Source organism: Alnus glutinosa, chromosome 1, assembly GCF_958979055.1.
Source record: "Alnus glutinosa chromosome 1, dhAlnGlut1.1, whole genome shotgun sequence".
In the NCBI taxonomy this organism is placed as follows: domain Eukaryota; kingdom Viridiplantae; phylum Streptophyta; class Magnoliopsida; order Fagales; family Betulaceae; genus Alnus; species Alnus glutinosa.
In genome coordinates, this window is record NC_084886.1 from 4,472,689 (window position 1) to 4,493,335 (window position 20,647).

The 20,647-nt window shown below is 35.0% G+C and overlaps 1 protein-coding gene across 1 annotated transcript; it reads right to left on the reverse strand.

Annotated features, from left to right (window-relative positions):
• Positions 1-7,834: 7,834 nt before the first annotated feature.
• Positions 7,835-13,677, reverse strand: LOC133867364 (pyruvate dehydrogenase E1 component subunit alpha, mitochondrial). Its single transcript, XM_062304105.1, has 8 exons — positions 12,844-13,677; positions 12,642-12,721; positions 10,824-10,901; positions 9,360-9,455; positions 9,185-9,256; positions 8,872-8,925; positions 8,646-8,711; positions 7,835-8,337 (listed from the first exon to the last, which is right to left on the reverse strand). The coding sequence occupies exons 1-8, from the start codon at positions 13,541-13,543 to the stop codon at positions 8,293-8,295; spliced, it is 1,191 nt and encodes a 396-aa protein (XP_062160089.1). The 5' UTR covers positions 13,544-13,677; the 3' UTR covers positions 7,835-8,292.
• Positions 13,678-20,647: the final 6,970 nt, after the last annotated feature.

The following is a 20,647-nucleotide window of genomic DNA, read 5'->3' on the forward strand; positions in this document are numbered from 1 at the left end:
ATTTCATAAATCATTTTTTCGAATTTGAACTTCTCCTTGAAGTATCGGAGTTCGCCAAACTCCGCTACTCATTTTCTATGAGTTAAATGCTAAAAGTTATTTCAACGAAGAACAATCTGAACATAAACAATAAAACAAAGTCATTCGTGTAATTTCCCTAGACGTCCGTTTTCATGAGATATTGAGAATCTGAGATGTCCTTCTTGACTAAGAAAACTCATATTCCCTTTCAAAAAAAAAAAAAAAAAAAACTCATATTCTCTAATAAAATAGTGTCGAATAAATTTAATGTTTTTTATTTAAATAATTTTAAGGGACTTGGGTCACTATTATTAAAACAAAAAGGTCCTACCTGTACAAATTTGATTATATTTAGTAAAGACATTCAAAGTGACTTAGTTAAAACATTTTTTAAGGATAAATTTTTCCCTTAAATTAGGTCATAGAAATTAAAACACATTTAAAAATTACTTATTTTACAGTTGATGTCAATTTAATATATTGAATTAAAAAAAAAAAATTGTCTACCAAACAATTTGAAACAAAATTTTGTCCGAGCTAAAACACGTTTATGACTTGGGGGGACCAAAGAAAAATTATATATATATTTATTAGGTAGATTCTCAAAAATTAATTTTCTTCCTCCCAATATTTTTTTTAAAAGTTTTACCGCTACAGTCAAATTTCTGATTTTGTCCATTATGAAATTGGACCCTTTTTTTACCATATCTGTCTTAAAAATTCTGGATTTCAATTTTGTCCAGGACTAGTTGCTCAACTTGCTCTACATTGGATTCTCGGTGAAAATACGGTAAAAATTAAAAAAAAATAAAAAAAAAGAAAAAATAAAAAAAAAAAGAAAAAGAAGAAGAAGAAGAAGAAGAAAAAGAAAAAGAGAAAGAGAGAGGAAAACTAGCCATGACAGGCAGTAATTCAGTGGCGGGTCACACAATGCAGCAAAGAGAGAGGTGGACCAGCTCAGCGGTGTGGTGAGGCAATCACTTCCTCTTGTTTCGAACAAACAAAGTAATGATATTCTTTTCCCCAGTAATGATATGCCAGCTGTGTGTCCATAGTAACCAGCTGTGATTCCTAATTGCGATTGATGCTGACGGCTGCGATGAGTGCTCTGAACGTCTGACCTCATTGGCTCCTCGGCCCATGTCATCACGTGCTCTCCAACATCGGCCTACGCTTCGTATCCTTTGCGCATTTGAAAGTTTTGGAATACGCTGTGCCCTCCACGTTATTAATAGCTGAACAGTCTCTTTCTCCTTCAAGGCTCAAGCATGCATATCCCACAAAAAAATTCAAAGTATTTGATAGATATAGTTCAATAATTACAATATAAAATCTTATAATATGCAATTATTCAGGCTCATTCCTTTTATTAAAGTCAGTATGTGTTATTCTTTTCATTATCCGACTTTTTTTTTTTCTTCTTCATGTTTTTAAGTAAAAAAATATTAACAAATAAATTCAAACGAAAACTTGTTGTCACTTTTTACGTAACATCAAATAATGGCAAAAATGCGAGCAGATTATAAACGTCCACATTCGTTATCGGTATCCGCATATCTTTTATATATAATATATATTAAATACATTTAATTAAATTCTTTAAACGACATCTCTTTTGTGTTACCTTATATACAGATAGTGATTTTTTCATTTTTATTTTTTTTATATCTATAAATAAATGATGCAGGAAGCTAAATAATGTATGAGATGAAAATTTAATGGCGAAATGTTTAGCAAGTGTGATCGGATTAAGAATATTCAACTACAAATAATGCATTTTTTCGTATTTATTGTAAACACGAATTACAATTTTAACGCTCAAAACGTTCATTCTCTCATATGTAGATAGCTGATAATAACCACGTTTAATAATCGTAATAAGTAATAACCGTGCGGATGCGGTTACAAATACAGATGCTTAAAAGTGATAACTGCATTATGCATATACAAATATTACTAATAACCGCATCAACATTCTCATCCCTAACATCAAAACAATTTTTCAAACCACAAGCAAAAAATAATTTCAAAACACATTAAAAAAATATACCCAAAGATGTCATTGTATTAGAATGTCATACCCAATAATTCTTTTATATTTTCTTAATAAGAGTTACCCATACGTAACATTATTCCTCTTTTCTTTTTTTTCTTTTTTCAGAGGTATTAACTGAAGATTAACATATATATATATATATATATTGAGATATTAAAAAAAGAGTAGTTGTGTGAATTGAAGCATTTTGTTGACTTGGGAAGAAGTCGTAGGCTTGTTGAGTGCACCCTAAGATTTGAGACATCACATCCCATTGTCGCAGTGCATCATCTATTGGAGGATGCAGTGAACTTTCCGTCTCCAACAAATGAAGAGACGGAATATTTCAATAGAATCGATCATTGATCCAATTATGTGTTTCTCTTGACTCGCTTTTAAGTCTAAATAAACACGACGCGTGTTGCTTTTATACCCCTAAAGCAAAGGAAAGGAAAAGAAAAGAAGGCGGCTGTTCCGTGGCTTGACGCTTAAGCTCCTTTATACAACCGACAGATGATCCCACCCATAATTGGTCCATATAATTGATTTTCCTGTGCAATATATATAAGAAATGATTTTAAAAAATCGTTAATAAATTATAGAATATGAAATTAAACTAAACAAATATTTGGCTTCATTTATTCTTAGACAATAGGTGAAATAAAAACGAGAAAAAACATTGAGTTATTCATTGATCATGAGCTAGTTAGTGTACCATCTAATGAGGTCTACATACATATTGATTATGATTCATTCATCGAATCCCACGATTATTAATTGTTATTTCATTTTAATGTTTTAGATTAAACGTATCTAAAAATTCTCATAAATATATAATGATTGATGAGTTGGCGGACCATAATTCCCTACAAATTATTTTAAAATTATGTGAATTTAGACTGTTCTTTATATCGGATGGTTTGAAAAACACTATCTATTAAAAATGTGACATGTATTTTCAAACCATTTCATATAAAAAAATATATAAATTCACATAATTTTAGAATATACAATTAAAATTGTAAGAGATCCTTATTCTGAATTGTCAGCTTTCAATTTCCATTAAGTATGAAAGTTAATAACAAAGATGGATTAGATTTATTAGAATTTCAAACAATTTACCATTTAAATTGTTAGTAATTTGAATAATAATCGTTAAAGATTTTTACGTACCCAAATAAAAATTAAGTTGTCATTAATCTAAATAGATAAATCTTATATAATCTCTCCCATAATTACTATCTAAATAATTACAATTTAATCAGCAAAACGGTGGACATTAATCCTAGAATAAAACAGATGCTTTGGCTACGGAACAGTCTTTAAAAATAGAAAAGCAGTGTCGGCCATCAAATTTTGTTGTTTTGTGAACAGGTATTGTAAGGTGGAGTCAGGTGAAATAATTGATAGTAATCAATTTGGGGTTGGATGGAATTAAATTCCAGCACCGACCAACTTGTAATAAATTAACTCTGAAAAAATTAAAAAGCTTACTTCCCCAATGCCTCGTTTGGGAAGCAATTGATCTTCCCTTTATAATAAAAGCAAAAGTCAGAGTCCCAACGTGGCTTCTGAAAATGGATTCCCTCGCTCTGAAATATGCTCAAAAGTCACTGCCCCCAACCGCAATATAAAATGAAACTGGTCAGGATGTTTTGAGCTTTAAAAAGAAAAGCTAAAAAAAAAAAAAAAAAAATGGAAGTGAGGTGCTGCACGTGTGGTATAAGGCAGGTAATTTTGTACTTTTGGGAGATTCAAAGGACGTAAAATAAGATGAGAGCTCTTTCTATACAGTCATGTCAGAAAATAATAGTTTTTTGCTCACCAATAAACACTCAACACGTCAGTTTAGCACACCAAAGCACCATAGTTTGAAAACACCCAATCACACCTATTAAAACCTATCCCCATTCTCCATCACCGCCTACCCAACCCAACCCGCCACCACTACCACCACAACCGACGTCGCCACTAATGGGCCGAGCGGCGAAGTCGGAGTCGGAGTTGACCCGGACAGAAGGGTTGGCCCGAAGGCCACCCCAAACCCCGGGGATGGCCGCACGGCCACCCCATGGACTGGGGGTGGCTGCACGGCCACCCCCGACCAACTTTGGGTCCAAGAAGAGCGAGCGGGATTACCCACCTCGTTCGGCTCAGTCGCATTGTCCATGGAGTTACCGATCTCGGGTGTCTAGCGTGCAATTGCCGATCTTGGGTGTTCGGGAGGAATTTTGGTTTTTGTTTAGGGTAAAATGAGGGATGATCCGGTGTTTTGCCGATATTTATTTTTTTTGTATTTTTTTAATTCCATGCTAAAATGCCAACCTCTTATTAGGGGCATTAAGACATTAACTTTTGCCACCACCGAATAGAAGTTGTACTTAAATAAGATTGTGTTGCGTCGTTCGGTGAATAATGAAAGTATTGGGTGGTGGGAAGTTGACAAAGTTAGGTGTGTGTCAGTGTCTGTGTAGGGTGTGATGCATAGGATACTCTGACACCTGATGCTAAAACTGACTCAGTAAATTAGTTATTAATTTTAGTTGAAAAAATTATATAGAGAAATGCTTGGTTGTACACTCTTATCTCATTCCTATCCCACCCTTGTCTACGTGGACCAATAATGTTGTTAAAAAAATAGGGTCCCATTATACTCTCTCTACTATCTCTCACATTATTGGTCCAAGTACATAAGGGTGGGATAGGAGTGGGTTGAGAGTGTACAATCAAGCATTTCTCAATTATATATGTAATATGTTATTTGCACAACTCTTACACAATAATTACACAATAATATTGAACACGTCAATATTATTGTACAATTATTGAGATTTAATTCCTACACAACACCACCACAACAACTGCACAACACTCCTTCACATGGGGGTGGGCCCCACCCCATATGAGGGGGTGTTGTGTAGTTGTTGTGATGGTATTGTAAATCTATCATTTTCCGCATTTATTATACAGTTAACATATATATATATATATGGAGAGAATAATGATTCACCACCATTCAAAAAATCATTTTTCATCACATTGTCTATGTGGCAAGATGGTTCCCCACTTAAAAATAAATAAAAAAACTCAAAAGATAGTGACAAACCACTTAACACATAAACAAGGTAATAAAAAGTAATTTTTCTTTTTATAGTGGTAAATCATTATATATATATATATATATATATATATATATTTTCAAAGAATAATAACGCATCTTTTACATATTCCATACACATCTATGTATAATTAAATTTTAAATTTATTATTAAATTTATATAACTCAATGTGAATACCGTAAATCCAACAATGAATTTAAAAATGAAATGTATTGATATTATTTATCTTTTTCAAAATATTTACCTTCGACTCTATTTTTGCTATATATTTACATTATTTCATTTAAATATTATTTATTTTGAAGTGAGAGTATGTTAGAAGTTAAAAAGTAAAAAAAAATGCTAAACGTGCTTATAAACTTTTAGAAAGACAACTTTATAAACTAACATGGCATGTGACGTGGCATTTTATAAATTAAAAAATTCATTTAAACTCATTTAAAAAAAAAAATCACGGTCTCTTTCTCCCGTCTCCCCCCTACCACCCTGCCAGACGGCCGGGATCCGGCCAGCCGGCCAGGATCCGGCCGTTTTGGCCGGGGAACGGGGTCGCCGAGGTGACGTGGCTGGAGGACCGGGCGGCCGGCGAGATCTGGATCTTTTTCCGGCGACGGGGAAGAAGATCTGGATCTGGAGGCATTTTCTTAGGGCTGTAGATTTTTCTTAGGCTGGTGAAGGGCATTTTCAATCTGGCGTTGGGGTTGGCCGGATCTCTGTTTCCGGGCGGATCTCCCCAGAGCTCCAGTCGCCGGCCGTCCATAGCCTTCAGGAATGGACGCTCGGCCAGATCTCTCTTTTCCTCGCCGGTTCTCTCTCTCTCTGTCGCCGGTGATCGGAGTCTGGGTCAGAGTTTTTTTCCGGTAAACCTGCCACGTCAGATTGTAAAAATACGCCAGATCACTTTTTTACCAAAAATAACATTTGGCTTGAATGAGAATGCTCTTCAATAGAACAAAAAAATTTCTGTCCGTGATGGAATGACTCTTTTTCAGTTAATCCCGTGAAACAGGCGTGTTTCGCGCTTTCTTTTCCACAAAAATTACGTGTGAGAAACTTTTATAAACCACCGAAAGATACCTTAAATTAAGCGTTTAGTGGATCGTTTTGTTATACAATTGAAGAATGCCGTAGGTTGTCATAACTCCATTTGTTGTAGTTGTTGCTATTGGTTCATTTCTCATAATTCAAAGCATGTGAAGCGGCCTCGATCTTCTAGGTTCTTTAAATTAGCATCAGCTGTCAACTTTTTCGACTATAGCTTTAAATATAAAGAAAATCCTTGCTCTACATTTAGCATTTAGGTGTTGGGAACTAAAAACCTCGTGTTTCAAAATTGAAATGGGGAATGGCATGCATGAATCCAAATGTATATTACTATTAGAGCCTTAGCAGCAATTTTCTTTAATTTTTTTGTTTTAGTTTAAATAATTAAATTGTTTTTTTATTTCTCTATTTAAATGCACTCCATAATAATTTCTCTTATATTATTTAAATATTCTTTAATTAAATGTTAAGAAAAAAATATGAAAGAGAAATCATTTAAAAATTGTTTCAAATAAACGCTAGAGAAAATAGAAAGTTTTTTATATTAAAATAAGGCTAAAAGAACCATTCTAACTCTCCTAGATTTAGGGTAGAACTTTTAGTTCCCTTAGCGTTTCCTTAATTTAATAATAGAATCTAATTCAAGTAATTTTTTTAAAAAAAAATCCCTATATGTAATGTAAGAGAAGAAAATGAGATTTAGAGAAGCTGCTGCTAGTGTTCTCATACACTAATGTGTTCTCATACACTAATATACAAGACTGGAAAATTTCTTCACTCATCTCGGATTTTTCTTCTACTATTCCATCAACAACTAACTGGTCAGCTAGTCATATCAACCGAAGTACTAACTTCTATGCCCATCATATAGGAAACTGGGCCGCAACTAAATTTATTTCTAGCTGTATTCCCAATCCTTCCTGCTTACCGATTTCTTTTCCACCCTGTTTAGTACAGAAATCTTCTACTTCTTTTTTTGTTCCTTGAGTTTTTTTGTGCTTTGTTCTTTCTGGTTGTACTTATAAAATATATATATATATATACACACACACTGTTATACCCGATTATCCACCCGACTGGCCTCGGGCTAAGAAGACTTGCCTGGGCCAAACTATTGGGTCTAACCACAGATCCCAATGGGCTAAGCACACCAGCGGCAGCTAGCCACACATCCAGAGAACAAAGGAGAGTGCACCACAGGTGATAACTATCTTGTGAATTGTCACCTCATTTCAACTGTTTAGATATTCCTGACAATGAACCAGACAACGCCCTTAACCTGCTAGCAAGTACACAACACCATATGTTCAAAAAAAAAAAAAAAAAAAAAAAAGTACACAACACCATATGATCTATTGGGTCAATTTCGGGATTTCCAGACCTTTTGGTTAAACTCATTCGGTTCGAATTTTTTACCTTACCTACTTAAGCAGAAACTGACTATTGCTTAAAACCCATGGGAACCAATACCATTAGATACCAGAATAAGATTTATTAATTTATTTTGTTTCATAATTAAAAACTGATCGATGTCTATCAGTTTTGGGTCAACAGCGCATATACCACAACCACCTCGAATTATGAAGACATCCCCCAAGGAAAAAGAAAACTAGTATGAAAAATGTCAATACCTTTTATTTTATTCAAAAAAATGCAAATACAGGATGCCCACTAGTAAATATAGGAGGCAATAAGAAAACAATCCCGCAACTTTAAACCACCCCCCACAAAACTAATGACAGAAACCGAACAATACTAACAATTAACAGAAATAAGGGAGTTGGGCAGGAAAAACTCCTCATCCTTAAATGTTTATACTCAGATATTCTAGGGCACGAGTCTATTAAAATCAATCACAGAAATATCAGATTGTAGGCTCCCCAAAAAAAGAAGTCAGAATGTAGCAATTCTGCCACATAGCTACAAGAATCAGTTCCCTATACAAAGAGTAAAATTCAAAAAACCAGGAAGAGATTACCATCTTCACTCAAACCTCTTATTGTTCCTAATTTAGCGGGCTTGGTTTCTCCGGGTGTTCAAGGGGCTTTGGCAACTTCCAACATAAATGTCAAATTATGGAAGCACAGCTCTGACTTCTTTCCGATCTGCTCCAAAAGCCTGCAACCGAAATTAATAAAATCAACACCACAGCACACAGAAAGTTTGATCAGGAGATCTATAGCTTCATCCATAAATGCATGATCCAGAAACCAATTTGTAAAGGGGGGAAAAAAAAAATCTTCATTCCAAGGAGGTAACAAGTCACACATAGATGATCAATGGATTTATATCTTGATAAATTGATACCTCATTGCATTAAGTGATTGGTTTCAATATTCAGGTCTTAAAATGGAAGAAACCAGGAACAATAACAATAAAGAAAGTGGACAACAAAAAAAAACAGGAATGGTGGAAAGAAAGAGTACCTCAACTCCATAACCTTTCGCATACACATTGGTAAAGAGTTCAGAAGGATCAGGCATTGGACTCTCCTAGAAATATTGGAAGGATTAAAAAAAAAAATCACCATCAGCAGTTTGAAAATATTCAATAATGTATCTTTAGAAATTGCAAAAGATATAAGTACGCAAGCTACAAATAGGAACAACTGCAAAAAAATTTCAAAACTACAACTGTAATCATGCTTCTTACCTTGGCTTGAGCAATGGCTTCATCAACTTGTTTTCTTATTTCCTTCTCCATATCCTGCAGGGGGACAAAAATTAATTCAGTTCTGTTCAATCATTATATCCAATTTTCTAACTTCATCCCGAACATGAAGTTTACTTCCAGGAAGACAATGCTTGTCAGGAACATCCCCAAACATCAAGTATGATGAGGAAAAGGGGAAATTCAAAAATTGCATCTAAACCCCAATCATTGAAATTTTAACACCAAACCAAATTTCAAAACATTGAATCCCAATCATGCAAAATAAAGTACGAATTTAAGTGTCATAAATTACCTTTAGCTCCTTTTCAGTAGCTAGATCATGAGATAATACCAGCTTTCTTACTCTTTCAACTGGATCACGCTCCTAGAATCAGATTGGCAAATTGAGAACTCTAAGACACGAATCCTTCTGAATAAAATTAACAGATGTTTCCATTAAGGGAAATGAGTGTCAACCAAGAATCAACCTGTCTCACACCAGTAATCTCATCGCGAGTGCGGTATGTGCTTCCGGGATCAGACATGGAATGACCGTGGTATCTGTAAGTGTCCATTTCAAGAATCTGACACCAGCATCACAAAGAATGAACCAGTTAACAAGTCTGTAGATTGTAGAAGGAACTAAATATTGCAGAATTAAAATAAAAATTCATGCATCAACTTTCACTTCTAAGCCAAGTGTTTATATAATGACATTTTATTTTATTAAGTGCATACATCATTTTTTTCTCGAGAAATGCTACATGTATTTAAACTTTTACAAAGGGAGCCTTACTAAGATGATGTGGAGCTTATTCATTGGTACTCGTAACATTTCTTTTTATTAATTATTTTGATCATCTCCAATGAAGCTCCACATCAATTAGTAAGGCCCCTTTGTAAAAGTTTTAGTATATGTAGCATTTCCCTTTTTTATCACTAGTAGAAGTGCAAATAGAAGACTAATAAAGTCGGGAATGAGCATTCAATTTTGTATTAGTAGCAGAATGCAGTAATTTGATTTATGATCAAATGTAACCATATCTTGTGCAATTGGTGATCTAAATCGAAGCCCAATCAATACCTTAAAAGTTCAAGGTGCATCCAGCCCAAACTTACAAAATCCTAACCCCAGGCCTAAGTGACTCAACAAGTTGCAGTGTATCAAATGCCCCAAATCCCAAAATCCATTCCCGAAGAAATCATGCTTTCTCTCCTCTACTAAAACAAAGCTGCAAAGGCAGCTCTTAAACATAGAGGATCCGGAATTTTTGGCTCTTCAGTAGCTTCCCAAATTATCTTTCGAGGAGATAAATTCTACTGGCACAAACAATTGGCATCACCTCCCTCCAAACCTCAATCAAGATCAGGTAAAAGATATTCAACAGAGTCCAAAACTCCCAACAAATTACATGTTTTGCATTCTAGCAGCCAAGCTACAAAAATAAAGTTGAAGTACCTATGAGAAGCCTTCCTACAAGGCATTCTAATCATAGAGTTTATTCAGAAGTATTTGCTTTCTTAGCTCGTACATCGGGAATATTAACACGAGAACAAAGAGAATCTAATGAGTCATAGGCCACCATATCTTGTTGAATAAGGTAAGGACAATCAAAAAAGTTATTTTCCAACTGAACAGGCATATGTCAGGCTAGACTCGAACCAATTGATTATCCTACAACTAAATATACAAATATGCTTCAGATTTAGCAGTATAGCAGAGAAGGATTTGTGTAGCCTATACCAAGAAGTTGGATCGAGATTATCTAGTGCATGATTTTTTTTTTTCACATATATAAATATTCTATTCAATTGTGCTACATCTGCCGCAAGTAATGGTATCCACAATTGTGCTACAGTGGTTAAGTGGAAAGATCCAGTTCCTACGAACTATCGTTTCCAAAAGGAACTGTCAAAGAACATAATAGCAGAACAAGTGAAGAAAAACTCACAATGGGCCCATTCTTCAAAGCGTGCTCCTTGGCAAATTTGCATGCTTGTTTCACAGCAAGGACATCCATGCCATCTACCTGTTACAAGTATAAAAGTATTTGACAACCAACAGCAATATTTGATTCGAGAAAAAAAAAAGGGCAAGATAAGTGATTCTCCCCCCCCACCCCACCCCAAGAAGGCACTTTTCTCGTAGCCAAAGCAACAACTCCAGAATGACCAACAAATTCAGAACAGATATACAAAACTGAATATATTAAGCATACGTCATAGATTCACTCTATCAAAAACTTCAATTCATGCACTCACCATACAGGGCCCCTAAATTAGCTTCGATCTCCGAACCAGTGTATAACATATATAAAATCAGCTAACATAAGCTGTTAAATACTGCATATAGTGCAATTTATACTGACCGGATTTTTGCAACATTTTATTAAAGAAAGAAAATACACATCAAAGTGTAGAGCTCTCCAATCAGGATTTAGTGCTCCTTGACTACCACAGTTTGATTCCAACAAAGAGAGGAAGGGGAGAAAAGCGTCAATGTGGGGGGGGGGGGGGGGGGGGGGGGGGGGGGGTGTTGGGGGGGGAAGGGGCATGAAGAAAAATAACCGTAATAAGACAGACGACAACCAAAAAACAAAATACTCGTGTGTACAAGTTAGAGGAGTAATACTTGTATTGGATTTATCATAAGCTAACAGCATACCAGCGTCTTGATAAAATCTTTTATCATGAACAGAGGCTACTCTCAAGATGAGAATTGTAAAATATGTCCAACAAATATATAAAGTATGAATCAATATTAACTTCTCCTTTTTTGTTCTTAAAAAAAGGCCAATTATATGTCACAGAAGAGAGCAACCCTCTAAAATCTATACATGGCCAGCCAAATCAGCAGAGAGAAAACGAGATTCTTGAATATATATCCCTTGGACAACCTTTAACCTAATAACTCATTTCCTACATTAAATACCAATGCAGTTTCCGATCTAGAGTACAAAAATTTCCACTGTTATCACGAAGGTTGGGGGTGGGGCGGGCGAATAGTCAAACGCTCACTCGAAATCTCCCCACATTAACAAAACATAAAGCATTCAACACATAATGTTGGCTTCCATGAGCTGTTTTCACTGAATCCTAGTTAAGTTGCATATGGTATCTTAACATTACACATGAAACTAATAAGCACTTTAGTGTCATAAATATTCAATGTTAAAGCAGCCTAACTTCATCTAAAATGCACTAAAATTCACAATCCATAAAACATTCCCCTGTACTGTTCATGAGTGAGCCACAACACTTGGACGATGAAGGTAAAAAACATTCACATCCTTGCATTGGTCTTACCGAAACAATAAATGGGGCTCTAAGAAAAGCAGTTGAGAACTGATGTCACACAACAGGCTCAGCCACTAAAATAATCAAAATATCGATGAAGAGGATTACAAATTTACAGAATTAGAAAGACTTCTAACAGATTATTCAAAGATAAATCACATATCACTGTATTAAATACCAAAAACTGAATGGTCGCTGGAACTTTGAGAACATAATCCAAACTCTCAAAACACTCATACTATTAACACCATGGTGATCTGATATTTTATACCACGTAGTTACTTCCTAGACAACAGAACACTATTTTTCACTTATCACAAAAATCCAACATCTGATTCTGAAACTAGCAAAACAAAAAAAATAAAAAAAATAAAAAAAAAAAAAAAAAAAATAGTAACAACATAAGCAGAACTAGAAGCCAATAAGATGCAAAATTGAATGCACCAATCAAAAAGAACGTGAATTAAACTCACCTTCAAACCAGGAACATAATCCCCACGCTTGTAATAGGACGGACTCTTCGCTGCTCTCCACTCCGCCGTTCCCATACCATCTGCAATAACCAAACAAATCAAAATCAAAATCACACAGCAAAAACAAAAACCACAAAACATACAAACAAAAACTCAAATTTCAACTAAACTCAATTTAACCCCAAATCTACCATTTCCTTACAATGATTGTTCTCGCAGACCAAAATCGCCGGCAGATCCCAAAGCGCGGAAATATTCAAGGCCTCGAACAATTGTCCCTGATTCGCCGCACCGTCACCGTATAGCGCGAACGAAACCGTCCCGTCCTTGGAGTACTTCTGCGCGAAGGCCAAGCCACAACCTAGCGGCACTTGAGCCCCGACGATGCCGTGACCGCCGAAAAACCCAGCCTCCTTCTTGTAGAAGTGCATAGAGCCTCCCTTTCCTCTGGAGCACCCGGCCTGGCGTCCCATGAGCTCAGAGAAGATCTCGAGAAGGGTCCCGCCGCGGCCGAGGAACGTGCAGTGATCGCGGTAAGCAGTGATGATGCTATCCTTCTTTGTGATCGCGGCCTCCATGCCCACGGCCACGGCTTCTTGGCCGTCGTAGAGGTGGCAAAACCCGCGGATCAGCTTCGCCTTGTAGAGCGAGTCCGCTGCGATCTCCATGCGCCGCATCGTCGCCATGTCGCGAAAGAAGGAGAGGAGCTCCTTCGGGTTGGTGTCGACGGAGCGTGACGGCGCATCGCACTGGTGCGCGGTGAAGGGAACGGATGTCTCGATGGTGATTGTTCTGCTGTCATCGGCGGCAGCGGAGGAGATTGGACGGCGGAGAGATAAGGCGGAGAGTGGTTTTAGGAGATTGGAGCGAGATGAGGATGAGGCTAAGTGCGATAGGGCCATCTCGATCGTCGGATCGTTCTGGCCGGTGAGCAGAGAATTGTTAGGGCCTTAGGGGCTTTGGGGGTTTGGTGGGGGAGAGTGGTTGGTGACTCGAGGCAAAAAGGGAATGCCGGACCGAAAATGTATGAAATGCTGACTTTCTTTTCTATTTTCTGAAGTATTTTTCTGGCCAGTTATTAGGGTTGACTATTCTTACTGTTATAATTATTAATTTTTTTTTTTTAAAAAAATATATATATATACACGCACAAAATCAGTAGGGGTTTACTTGTTTTGCAGTTAGAATAATTAGAATAATGATATGACCATCTTTTATATTTATATTTTAAAAATTAATATGACCTTTAAAATTATAGTTATACCAAAGTTTAATTATTATTTTGAGCATGTGTTGTTATCAAGGTGTGTAGGGATGGCATATTTGCTAGGTAAAGAAGAGTAAGGGTGCGTTTGAGATTGCGATTTTGTAGATAATAAGGTTGAATTTAAATTAATTCGTATAACATAAATCATTTGAGAACTACATTTTTAAAAATTGCGATTTGAAAACACAGAAAATTTGCTTTTTCAAATCGCATATAAGATGATGCTTTTTTGAAAACGTATAATTTTAAAGGCTAATTTACAATTTTGTCAAACACTTAACTGCGATTTTAAAAATTATATATTTTGAAATCGTTATTTTAAATCGCAAACCCAAACGGACCTAAAAAATAAATAAAAAAATAAAAGAGCGATTTGGTTATAGGAGTAGAGCAAGCCTTCAATGGTGTCAATAGTATACCTACACCGGATTGGTAATTTGGTAACTCTAGCAATTGATCCCTCTGAAGTAGGGGTGTAAACGAGCTGAGCTACTCGTGAGCTTACTCGAGATCGGCTCGAATAAACTCGACTCGTGCTCGAATCGATTATTAAATGAGTTACTCGTGAACACGAAAATCAAACTCGATTATTAAACGATGCAAACTCGTATAAACTCGACTCGACTCGACTAAAGCTCGTGAACCCGCTCGTATAAGGATCGATTCGTTTATTAAGGCTCGAATCGTGTATATATATATATATATATATATATAACTAGTTTTATAATATACTATATTAATAAATAATATACTATATGTAAGCATAAATTAAGTAATAAATAACAATAGTTATTAGTTAGTATATATTAATTGGTTATAGGTATATAAAATAATAAAAGTGAATAATATCAATAATTAATTATTAGTCATATGATATAATGACAATTTGTATATTTAATCATATTATTCATGTTATATAATAAGATTATATGGCTATATGATCATATAATAATATAAAATTGTGCCATATGACATGTAAATATAAAATATGCAATCACTTTATTATATGTTATGAGTTTATCATTAAATACTTAATAATCATTACATCACGTGATCTAATATCTAAGATTTAAGATCATACGAGTTGTTAAATCATGTTAATACATTAAATATGCTATCATATGATAATACTTAGATCGTATGATCATATAATATTAGTATTATTAGTAGGTAATTATAAATTATGATTTATGACTCATAAATTCATAATGATCAATTTGACCATATTTAATTACTTATTATAGATTCATAGATAATTGTAATTCAGATTCTAGACTCATTGGCAATTGTCTTATTGTTTGCTTTGCTAAAGTCAATAATTTAAATTATGATACGAGCCGAGTACTCGAGCTCGGGATCGACCAAAATGGCCGAGCTCGAGCTCGAACAATAGTTTTTGTTACGCGAGCCGAGCTCGCACAAGATTTTTCAGCTCGTGTCGAGCTCGAGCTTTACTGTTTGTTAAACGAGTCGAGCCCGAACAGGCAATATCCGCTCAGGATCGGCTCGTTTACACCCCTACTCTGAAGTATGTGGACGATGACAAACCGAACCGGAGTGACCCGTTGGGTTACTTTGGTCCTAGTACTGGTTCCTATTTTAAGCCACTGCAAGGGTCTCTAGCTCCCTCTAGGGGTGGCTTGTGAGCCATCCTACCATTGGGTGGATCGACCACCCTTATTTCAGTTCCTTTTTGTTCTTTTCTTTTTCTTTTTTTTTTTTTTTTACTTTTTACTTTTTAATTTTAATATATTTTTATTATGGGTGATACGTGTCATAATTTTATTGGCTTTTACATAATACTAAATCGGTCAAGTTATTCTTATGGAATTCGCGAGCTTGAAGTAATTCATTATTTATGCATACTCCAGGGAGCTCTTATAACATTTTGATACCATGTAAAAATAATTACAAATCAGGTAAATTACAATAACTAATTTTATATTTTTTTTACTTAATTTTATTATGTCCCCCACCGAACCGAAGTATGTCAAGATTGTTGGTTTTTTTATTTTTTTATTTTTTTTTGTTTAAGTTCTCAAAATAAATTTATAAATAAACAGTTCAAATTACAAAACACTCTTCAAAACATAATTCCACATAAAAAAAAAAAAATTAAACGATGTGACATCATAATATACATGACGAAATAAAATAAAATATCAACTATGAAATTATTATTCTCAATGTGACTTGAAATAGAAATGATTCTATTTCCTAAAAGGGTCATTTTTTTTTATTATAATTTTATTTTGTTCTATTTAAAAGTGTACATGGTGTCACGTTATTTATAATTTTAAATAGCATAACAGCATATATATCATTGAATTTGTAAAATTTATCTTAAACATTAAATTAATCTTCTTCATTTCATTTGAAATTGACACTATCCTTTTCTTGGCTGAAGTGGGAGGCATTTCTTTTTATTTTTTATTTTTGTTTATTTTACAAAGTAATACAAGCGTCATGCTTAAAAGAATATGGGATGCAGTGGTAGATAGGAAGCAGAGGATGATAGGGGTGGGGATAGTAGCCAGAGACTCCAATGGTAAGGTCCTGGGGGCTAAGTGCTCTTTTCACCGTAACATTTCCAACTCGTCCATGGCGGAGGCTTTCGGAGCTAGATTGTGTGCCGAATTTGGATTGTTTCTGGGCTTGAAGTCTGTGGTGCTAGAAGGGGATGCCTTGGAGGTGGTACAGGCCATTTCCAGGAAGAGTGCCGATGCTGGCTACCTCGACAACTTTATAGGGGAAACGCATTATCTTCTGTCTTTTTTCGATCGATGGGCTGTTAGTCATGTGAGAAGGACAGGGAACATGGCGGCTCACAAGTTGGCTAAACTAGCTGTTCTTCAGCAACGGAACCATGTTTGGCTTAGTTCTTTCCCGGTCTGTCTGTCGAGTATTGTTCTTTCTGAGTGTTAGTCTGTGTCTTTCTTGCCTGGGATTATAAGCTCATTTAAAAAAAAAAAAAAAAAAAAAAAAAAAAAAAAATATGAGAAGGATAGTTGGAATATTGGGAAAAAAAAATTAAAAAAACGGAAGATTAATGCGGCCGTCAGGCTCCTTACAAATAACTTAAATAAGTCACTATCCCAGCCGAATATTGACTTCTATAGCATTTGTTGCATGGAATCGTAAGTAAACAAAAAATGTGCTGCGCATGGCGGGTAGGTGCAGCATTTGTATTGATATATTATTTAATTGTTTGTTCCAATAGACTCATAGGAGGTGGTCCATTTCATTAGATTGTCACCTATGTGAATATTGACAAACGGCCCTTTCACCTAAAAGGTCCTAAACGACCCGCATGGGTATAAGGTGTATGTGTAGTGAGTGGCAAAATCGAACGATTCTTCTTAAAATTAATAAATTGAGGTAAAATATATATATATAGTTTTTTAAAAAAATCTACCTTTGAGTATTTCTTAGTCTCAATCCTTTCAACTGATCATCTCGAACTTACTACTAGGTCGGATGAGAAGCAATTGAGGCACCGTTCGAATGTTTCGATTTCTTCACTTGATCTCAATTTTAAGGGTAGTTATTGGGGGGAGGCACTTAACCGGCTTTCTCCCTTCACTTTTAAATAAACAAACCCACTTTATTGAAAAAGAAAACATAAAATAAGAAAAAAATCAATTTTAGAATAAAATGAATTTGTTTATTCAAAAGTAGGGGGAAAAAGTCGGTCAAGTGCCTCCCCCAATCACTAACCCAATTTTAAATATGCCGTTCAGACGCTAACCAAAGGCCACTTTGAATGAGACTCCTTTGAGTCGCATTTGAAGTTTACCCAAAAAAAAATTGTTTGGACGCTATTGTCTTTCACCTATCGAGGGCATATCTACATAAAAGGGTCATGATAGTAGTCTGCTCAATTGATAAGGTCATGCGAATACGAACCAAATTCTACAACAGACCAACAATTTAAAAATAAAAATAAAAATACAACTTAATTTAATTGATGTAATTTCCAGAATATGAGGAATTGATACTAAAATTAGGAGTGCAATGTGATCCTCGAATATTCGAAGATCCAACAAATTTGAGTTCTCTGGATTGAAGAGAGTTTTATTTGTACTAAATCAGAACTGAATTTGATATTCAAGAAGTAATCAAGTTTAATTGTGTTATCAAACATTACTAATTTTAATATTATGCGTTGTTACAACATAAAATAATTGATGTATAACACTTGAACATTGGATTATCTTCTTCTTCTTTTTTTGTTTTTTGGGAAATAGTTATATCATACCGAATAAATTATTTAGATATATTCACCATTTGGGCACATATATTAATATGTTTACTAAGGTCGGTTTGGATTTGCGATTTTAATAAGTACGATTTAAAAACGTGATTTTTTAAAATGTAATTACGCGTTTGGTAAAATCATAATTTGGCATTTAAATTCGCAATTTGGCTTTTAAAATTATTCGTTTCCAAAAATACACTCCCTTGTATGTGATTTGAAAACGCATGAACAGTATATTTTTTTTTAAAAAAAAAAACGCAATACCAAATGCTTCATTTTCTGTAATTTTGTTTAAAATTGAACTTTCTGTCTACGAAATCGCAATGTCATACGCACCCCCTATTTTGTTTTTAAAAGTTATTTAAACTTTATTTGGATATCCTTTCCTATAAACTAAGTTATTTATGTATATAATGTATATGACATTTATAGTTGTGCTATAGTTTGATTGGTGATGATGTGTCATTTAACGGCTTTCGTCAAAAAATTAGGCAGAAATTGGGTATAGAAATCTATTTATTATTTTTGCATATTACATAAAGCTCTCATAACATTTTTATTTCACGTCAAATTTGTTGCAAATCATTTTAATTATATGGACTAATTTTATATTTTTTTTTTCTTTTATAATTTGGTTGTTTGTTGTAAATGAGCCGAGAAGAATAATGGGTTGTGACCCTTTTTCTTTTTCTTTTTTTGATAAAGTGACCCATGTTAGTTGGTAGAATGATTGTAGCCTATTAATATAAAGAGTATAATTTCATTGAGCATGATATAAAACAAGGCTTTTGTGCCCACCAATAAAAAATTAGCATATCATCTCAAAACAAAAAACTCAAATATTGCTAAACACCCTATCATAGCAAATGTCTCACCCATTTTTCATGAAAACATTGTTTTACCCCATTTCCGTATGAGAAATACTACATGTACTTAAACTTTTACAAATTGAGCATTTCTAAGATGATGTGGAGCTTATTCATTAGTGTTCGTAACATTTTTTTTTTATTAATTGTTTTTATCATCTCCAATTAATAAGCTACACATCAATTAGTAAGGCTTCATTTGTAACAATTTAAGTACATGTAGCATTTCTCTTTCCCTATTAGACAAGCTGAGAGAAAATTGACCACCGCCCTTGCCCAAATCCGCACCACCACAACCAGGCCGGACATTGCCGACACCGCCCAAGCCGGACCACATCAGAGGAGCAGCGTTTGGGGGCAACAGGTTCCAATACACGAGTCTGAATGTCATCTCCAGTGACAATATTTCTAATTGTACGAATAGCAAGAATGAGCACTGATGGGAGACTGAAAAATGCGAGCAAAGCTTAGAATTTGAATGCAACCATCAAAGTGATTTTTGTATGGAGAGCGAGGAAGAGGGGGGAAGTGGAGGAAAATTAGAGAAAATTGGCAAAACAATTTCTAGAGAGAAACATAGACGAAGATTGGGAGTATAAGAAAGTAGATTAATAACTTACTAGTGGAGGATCGAGCAACAGCTAACCCACGTCGAATGAGCAACGTTCAATGGGGTTTGGCTTGGTTGTGGCGGCGTGTTACGACCTGGGCGGTGGCAGCGTGGTTCGGCCTGGGTGGTCCCGAAAGCATCCGGCCTGGCTGTGGTGGTGCAGGTTTGGGCAGGGGCAGTGGTCTCTTTTCTCTCAACTTGTCTGAGAGGAAAATGGGAGTAAAACAATATTTTCGCAAAAAATGGGTGGGACATTTATTATGATCCGGTGTTTTAGCAACACTTTAGTTTTTTTATTATGAGATGATGTGTCAATTTGTTATTGTTTTGCACAAAAGCCTTGTTTTATGTCATGACCTCGCATAAGTTGCTCTCTAATATAAAAGGGCCAACATGTGTTTGTAGGGAATGTCCGGTTTGTGTTTTCTTTTCTTGTAGGCTAAGTTGTCTTCCAACCCAATATTTTGTCTTTTTCTTTATTTGTTTTTTTTTTTCTCTTCAAATTTTCATCAACACAATTTCCTTCGATTTTCATCTCAACACAATCAAAGTAAACTAGGATGTAGCGATTGATAAGAAAATGGGTCGTGTAGGATTCATGATCATTTTCAAGACAGCGAGGGGAATGTCTTGGCTGCTCGAAGTACTACCCTTTTTATTAGCATTGATCCCGCAATGGCCGAAGCATGGGCAACTCTCCATGTTGTTATGTTTATCAAGAAAATTGAGATTTTTGACATTATTATTGAAGGAGATGCCATGCAGGTTGTCAACAAGATCAATTCAAATAGCCATATTCTTAATAGGTTTGTGCACTTTATCGAGGGTACTAGGTATGAATTATGTTATTTGCGATCCTCTCATGTTGTTCATGTGCGAAGAGTGGCAAATTCAGTAGCTTATTGTTTATCTCGAGCGGCTGTAACTCATGTACTGTCCATCAATATTGATATATTGATCTCTCTTTTTACCAATAAGATTCAAAATTTGTTATATAAAAAAAAT

Bases quoted from the DNA above. Each gene is read 5' to 3' on its own strand.
- LOC133867364 (XM_062304105.1), bottom strand. From the start codon at position 13,543: ATGGCCCTATCGCACTTAGCCTCATCCTCATCTCGCTCCAATCTCCTA. The intron at 8,926-9,184 runs GTAATTTATGAC...GTCCCCCTGCAG, and splicing joins CTACTGAAAAGGAGCTAAAG to GATATGGAGAAGGAAATAAG. The intron at 8,712-8,871 runs GTAAGAAGCATG...CAATATTTCTAG, and splicing joins AAGCCATTGCTCAAGCCAAG to GAGAGTCCAATGCCTGATCC.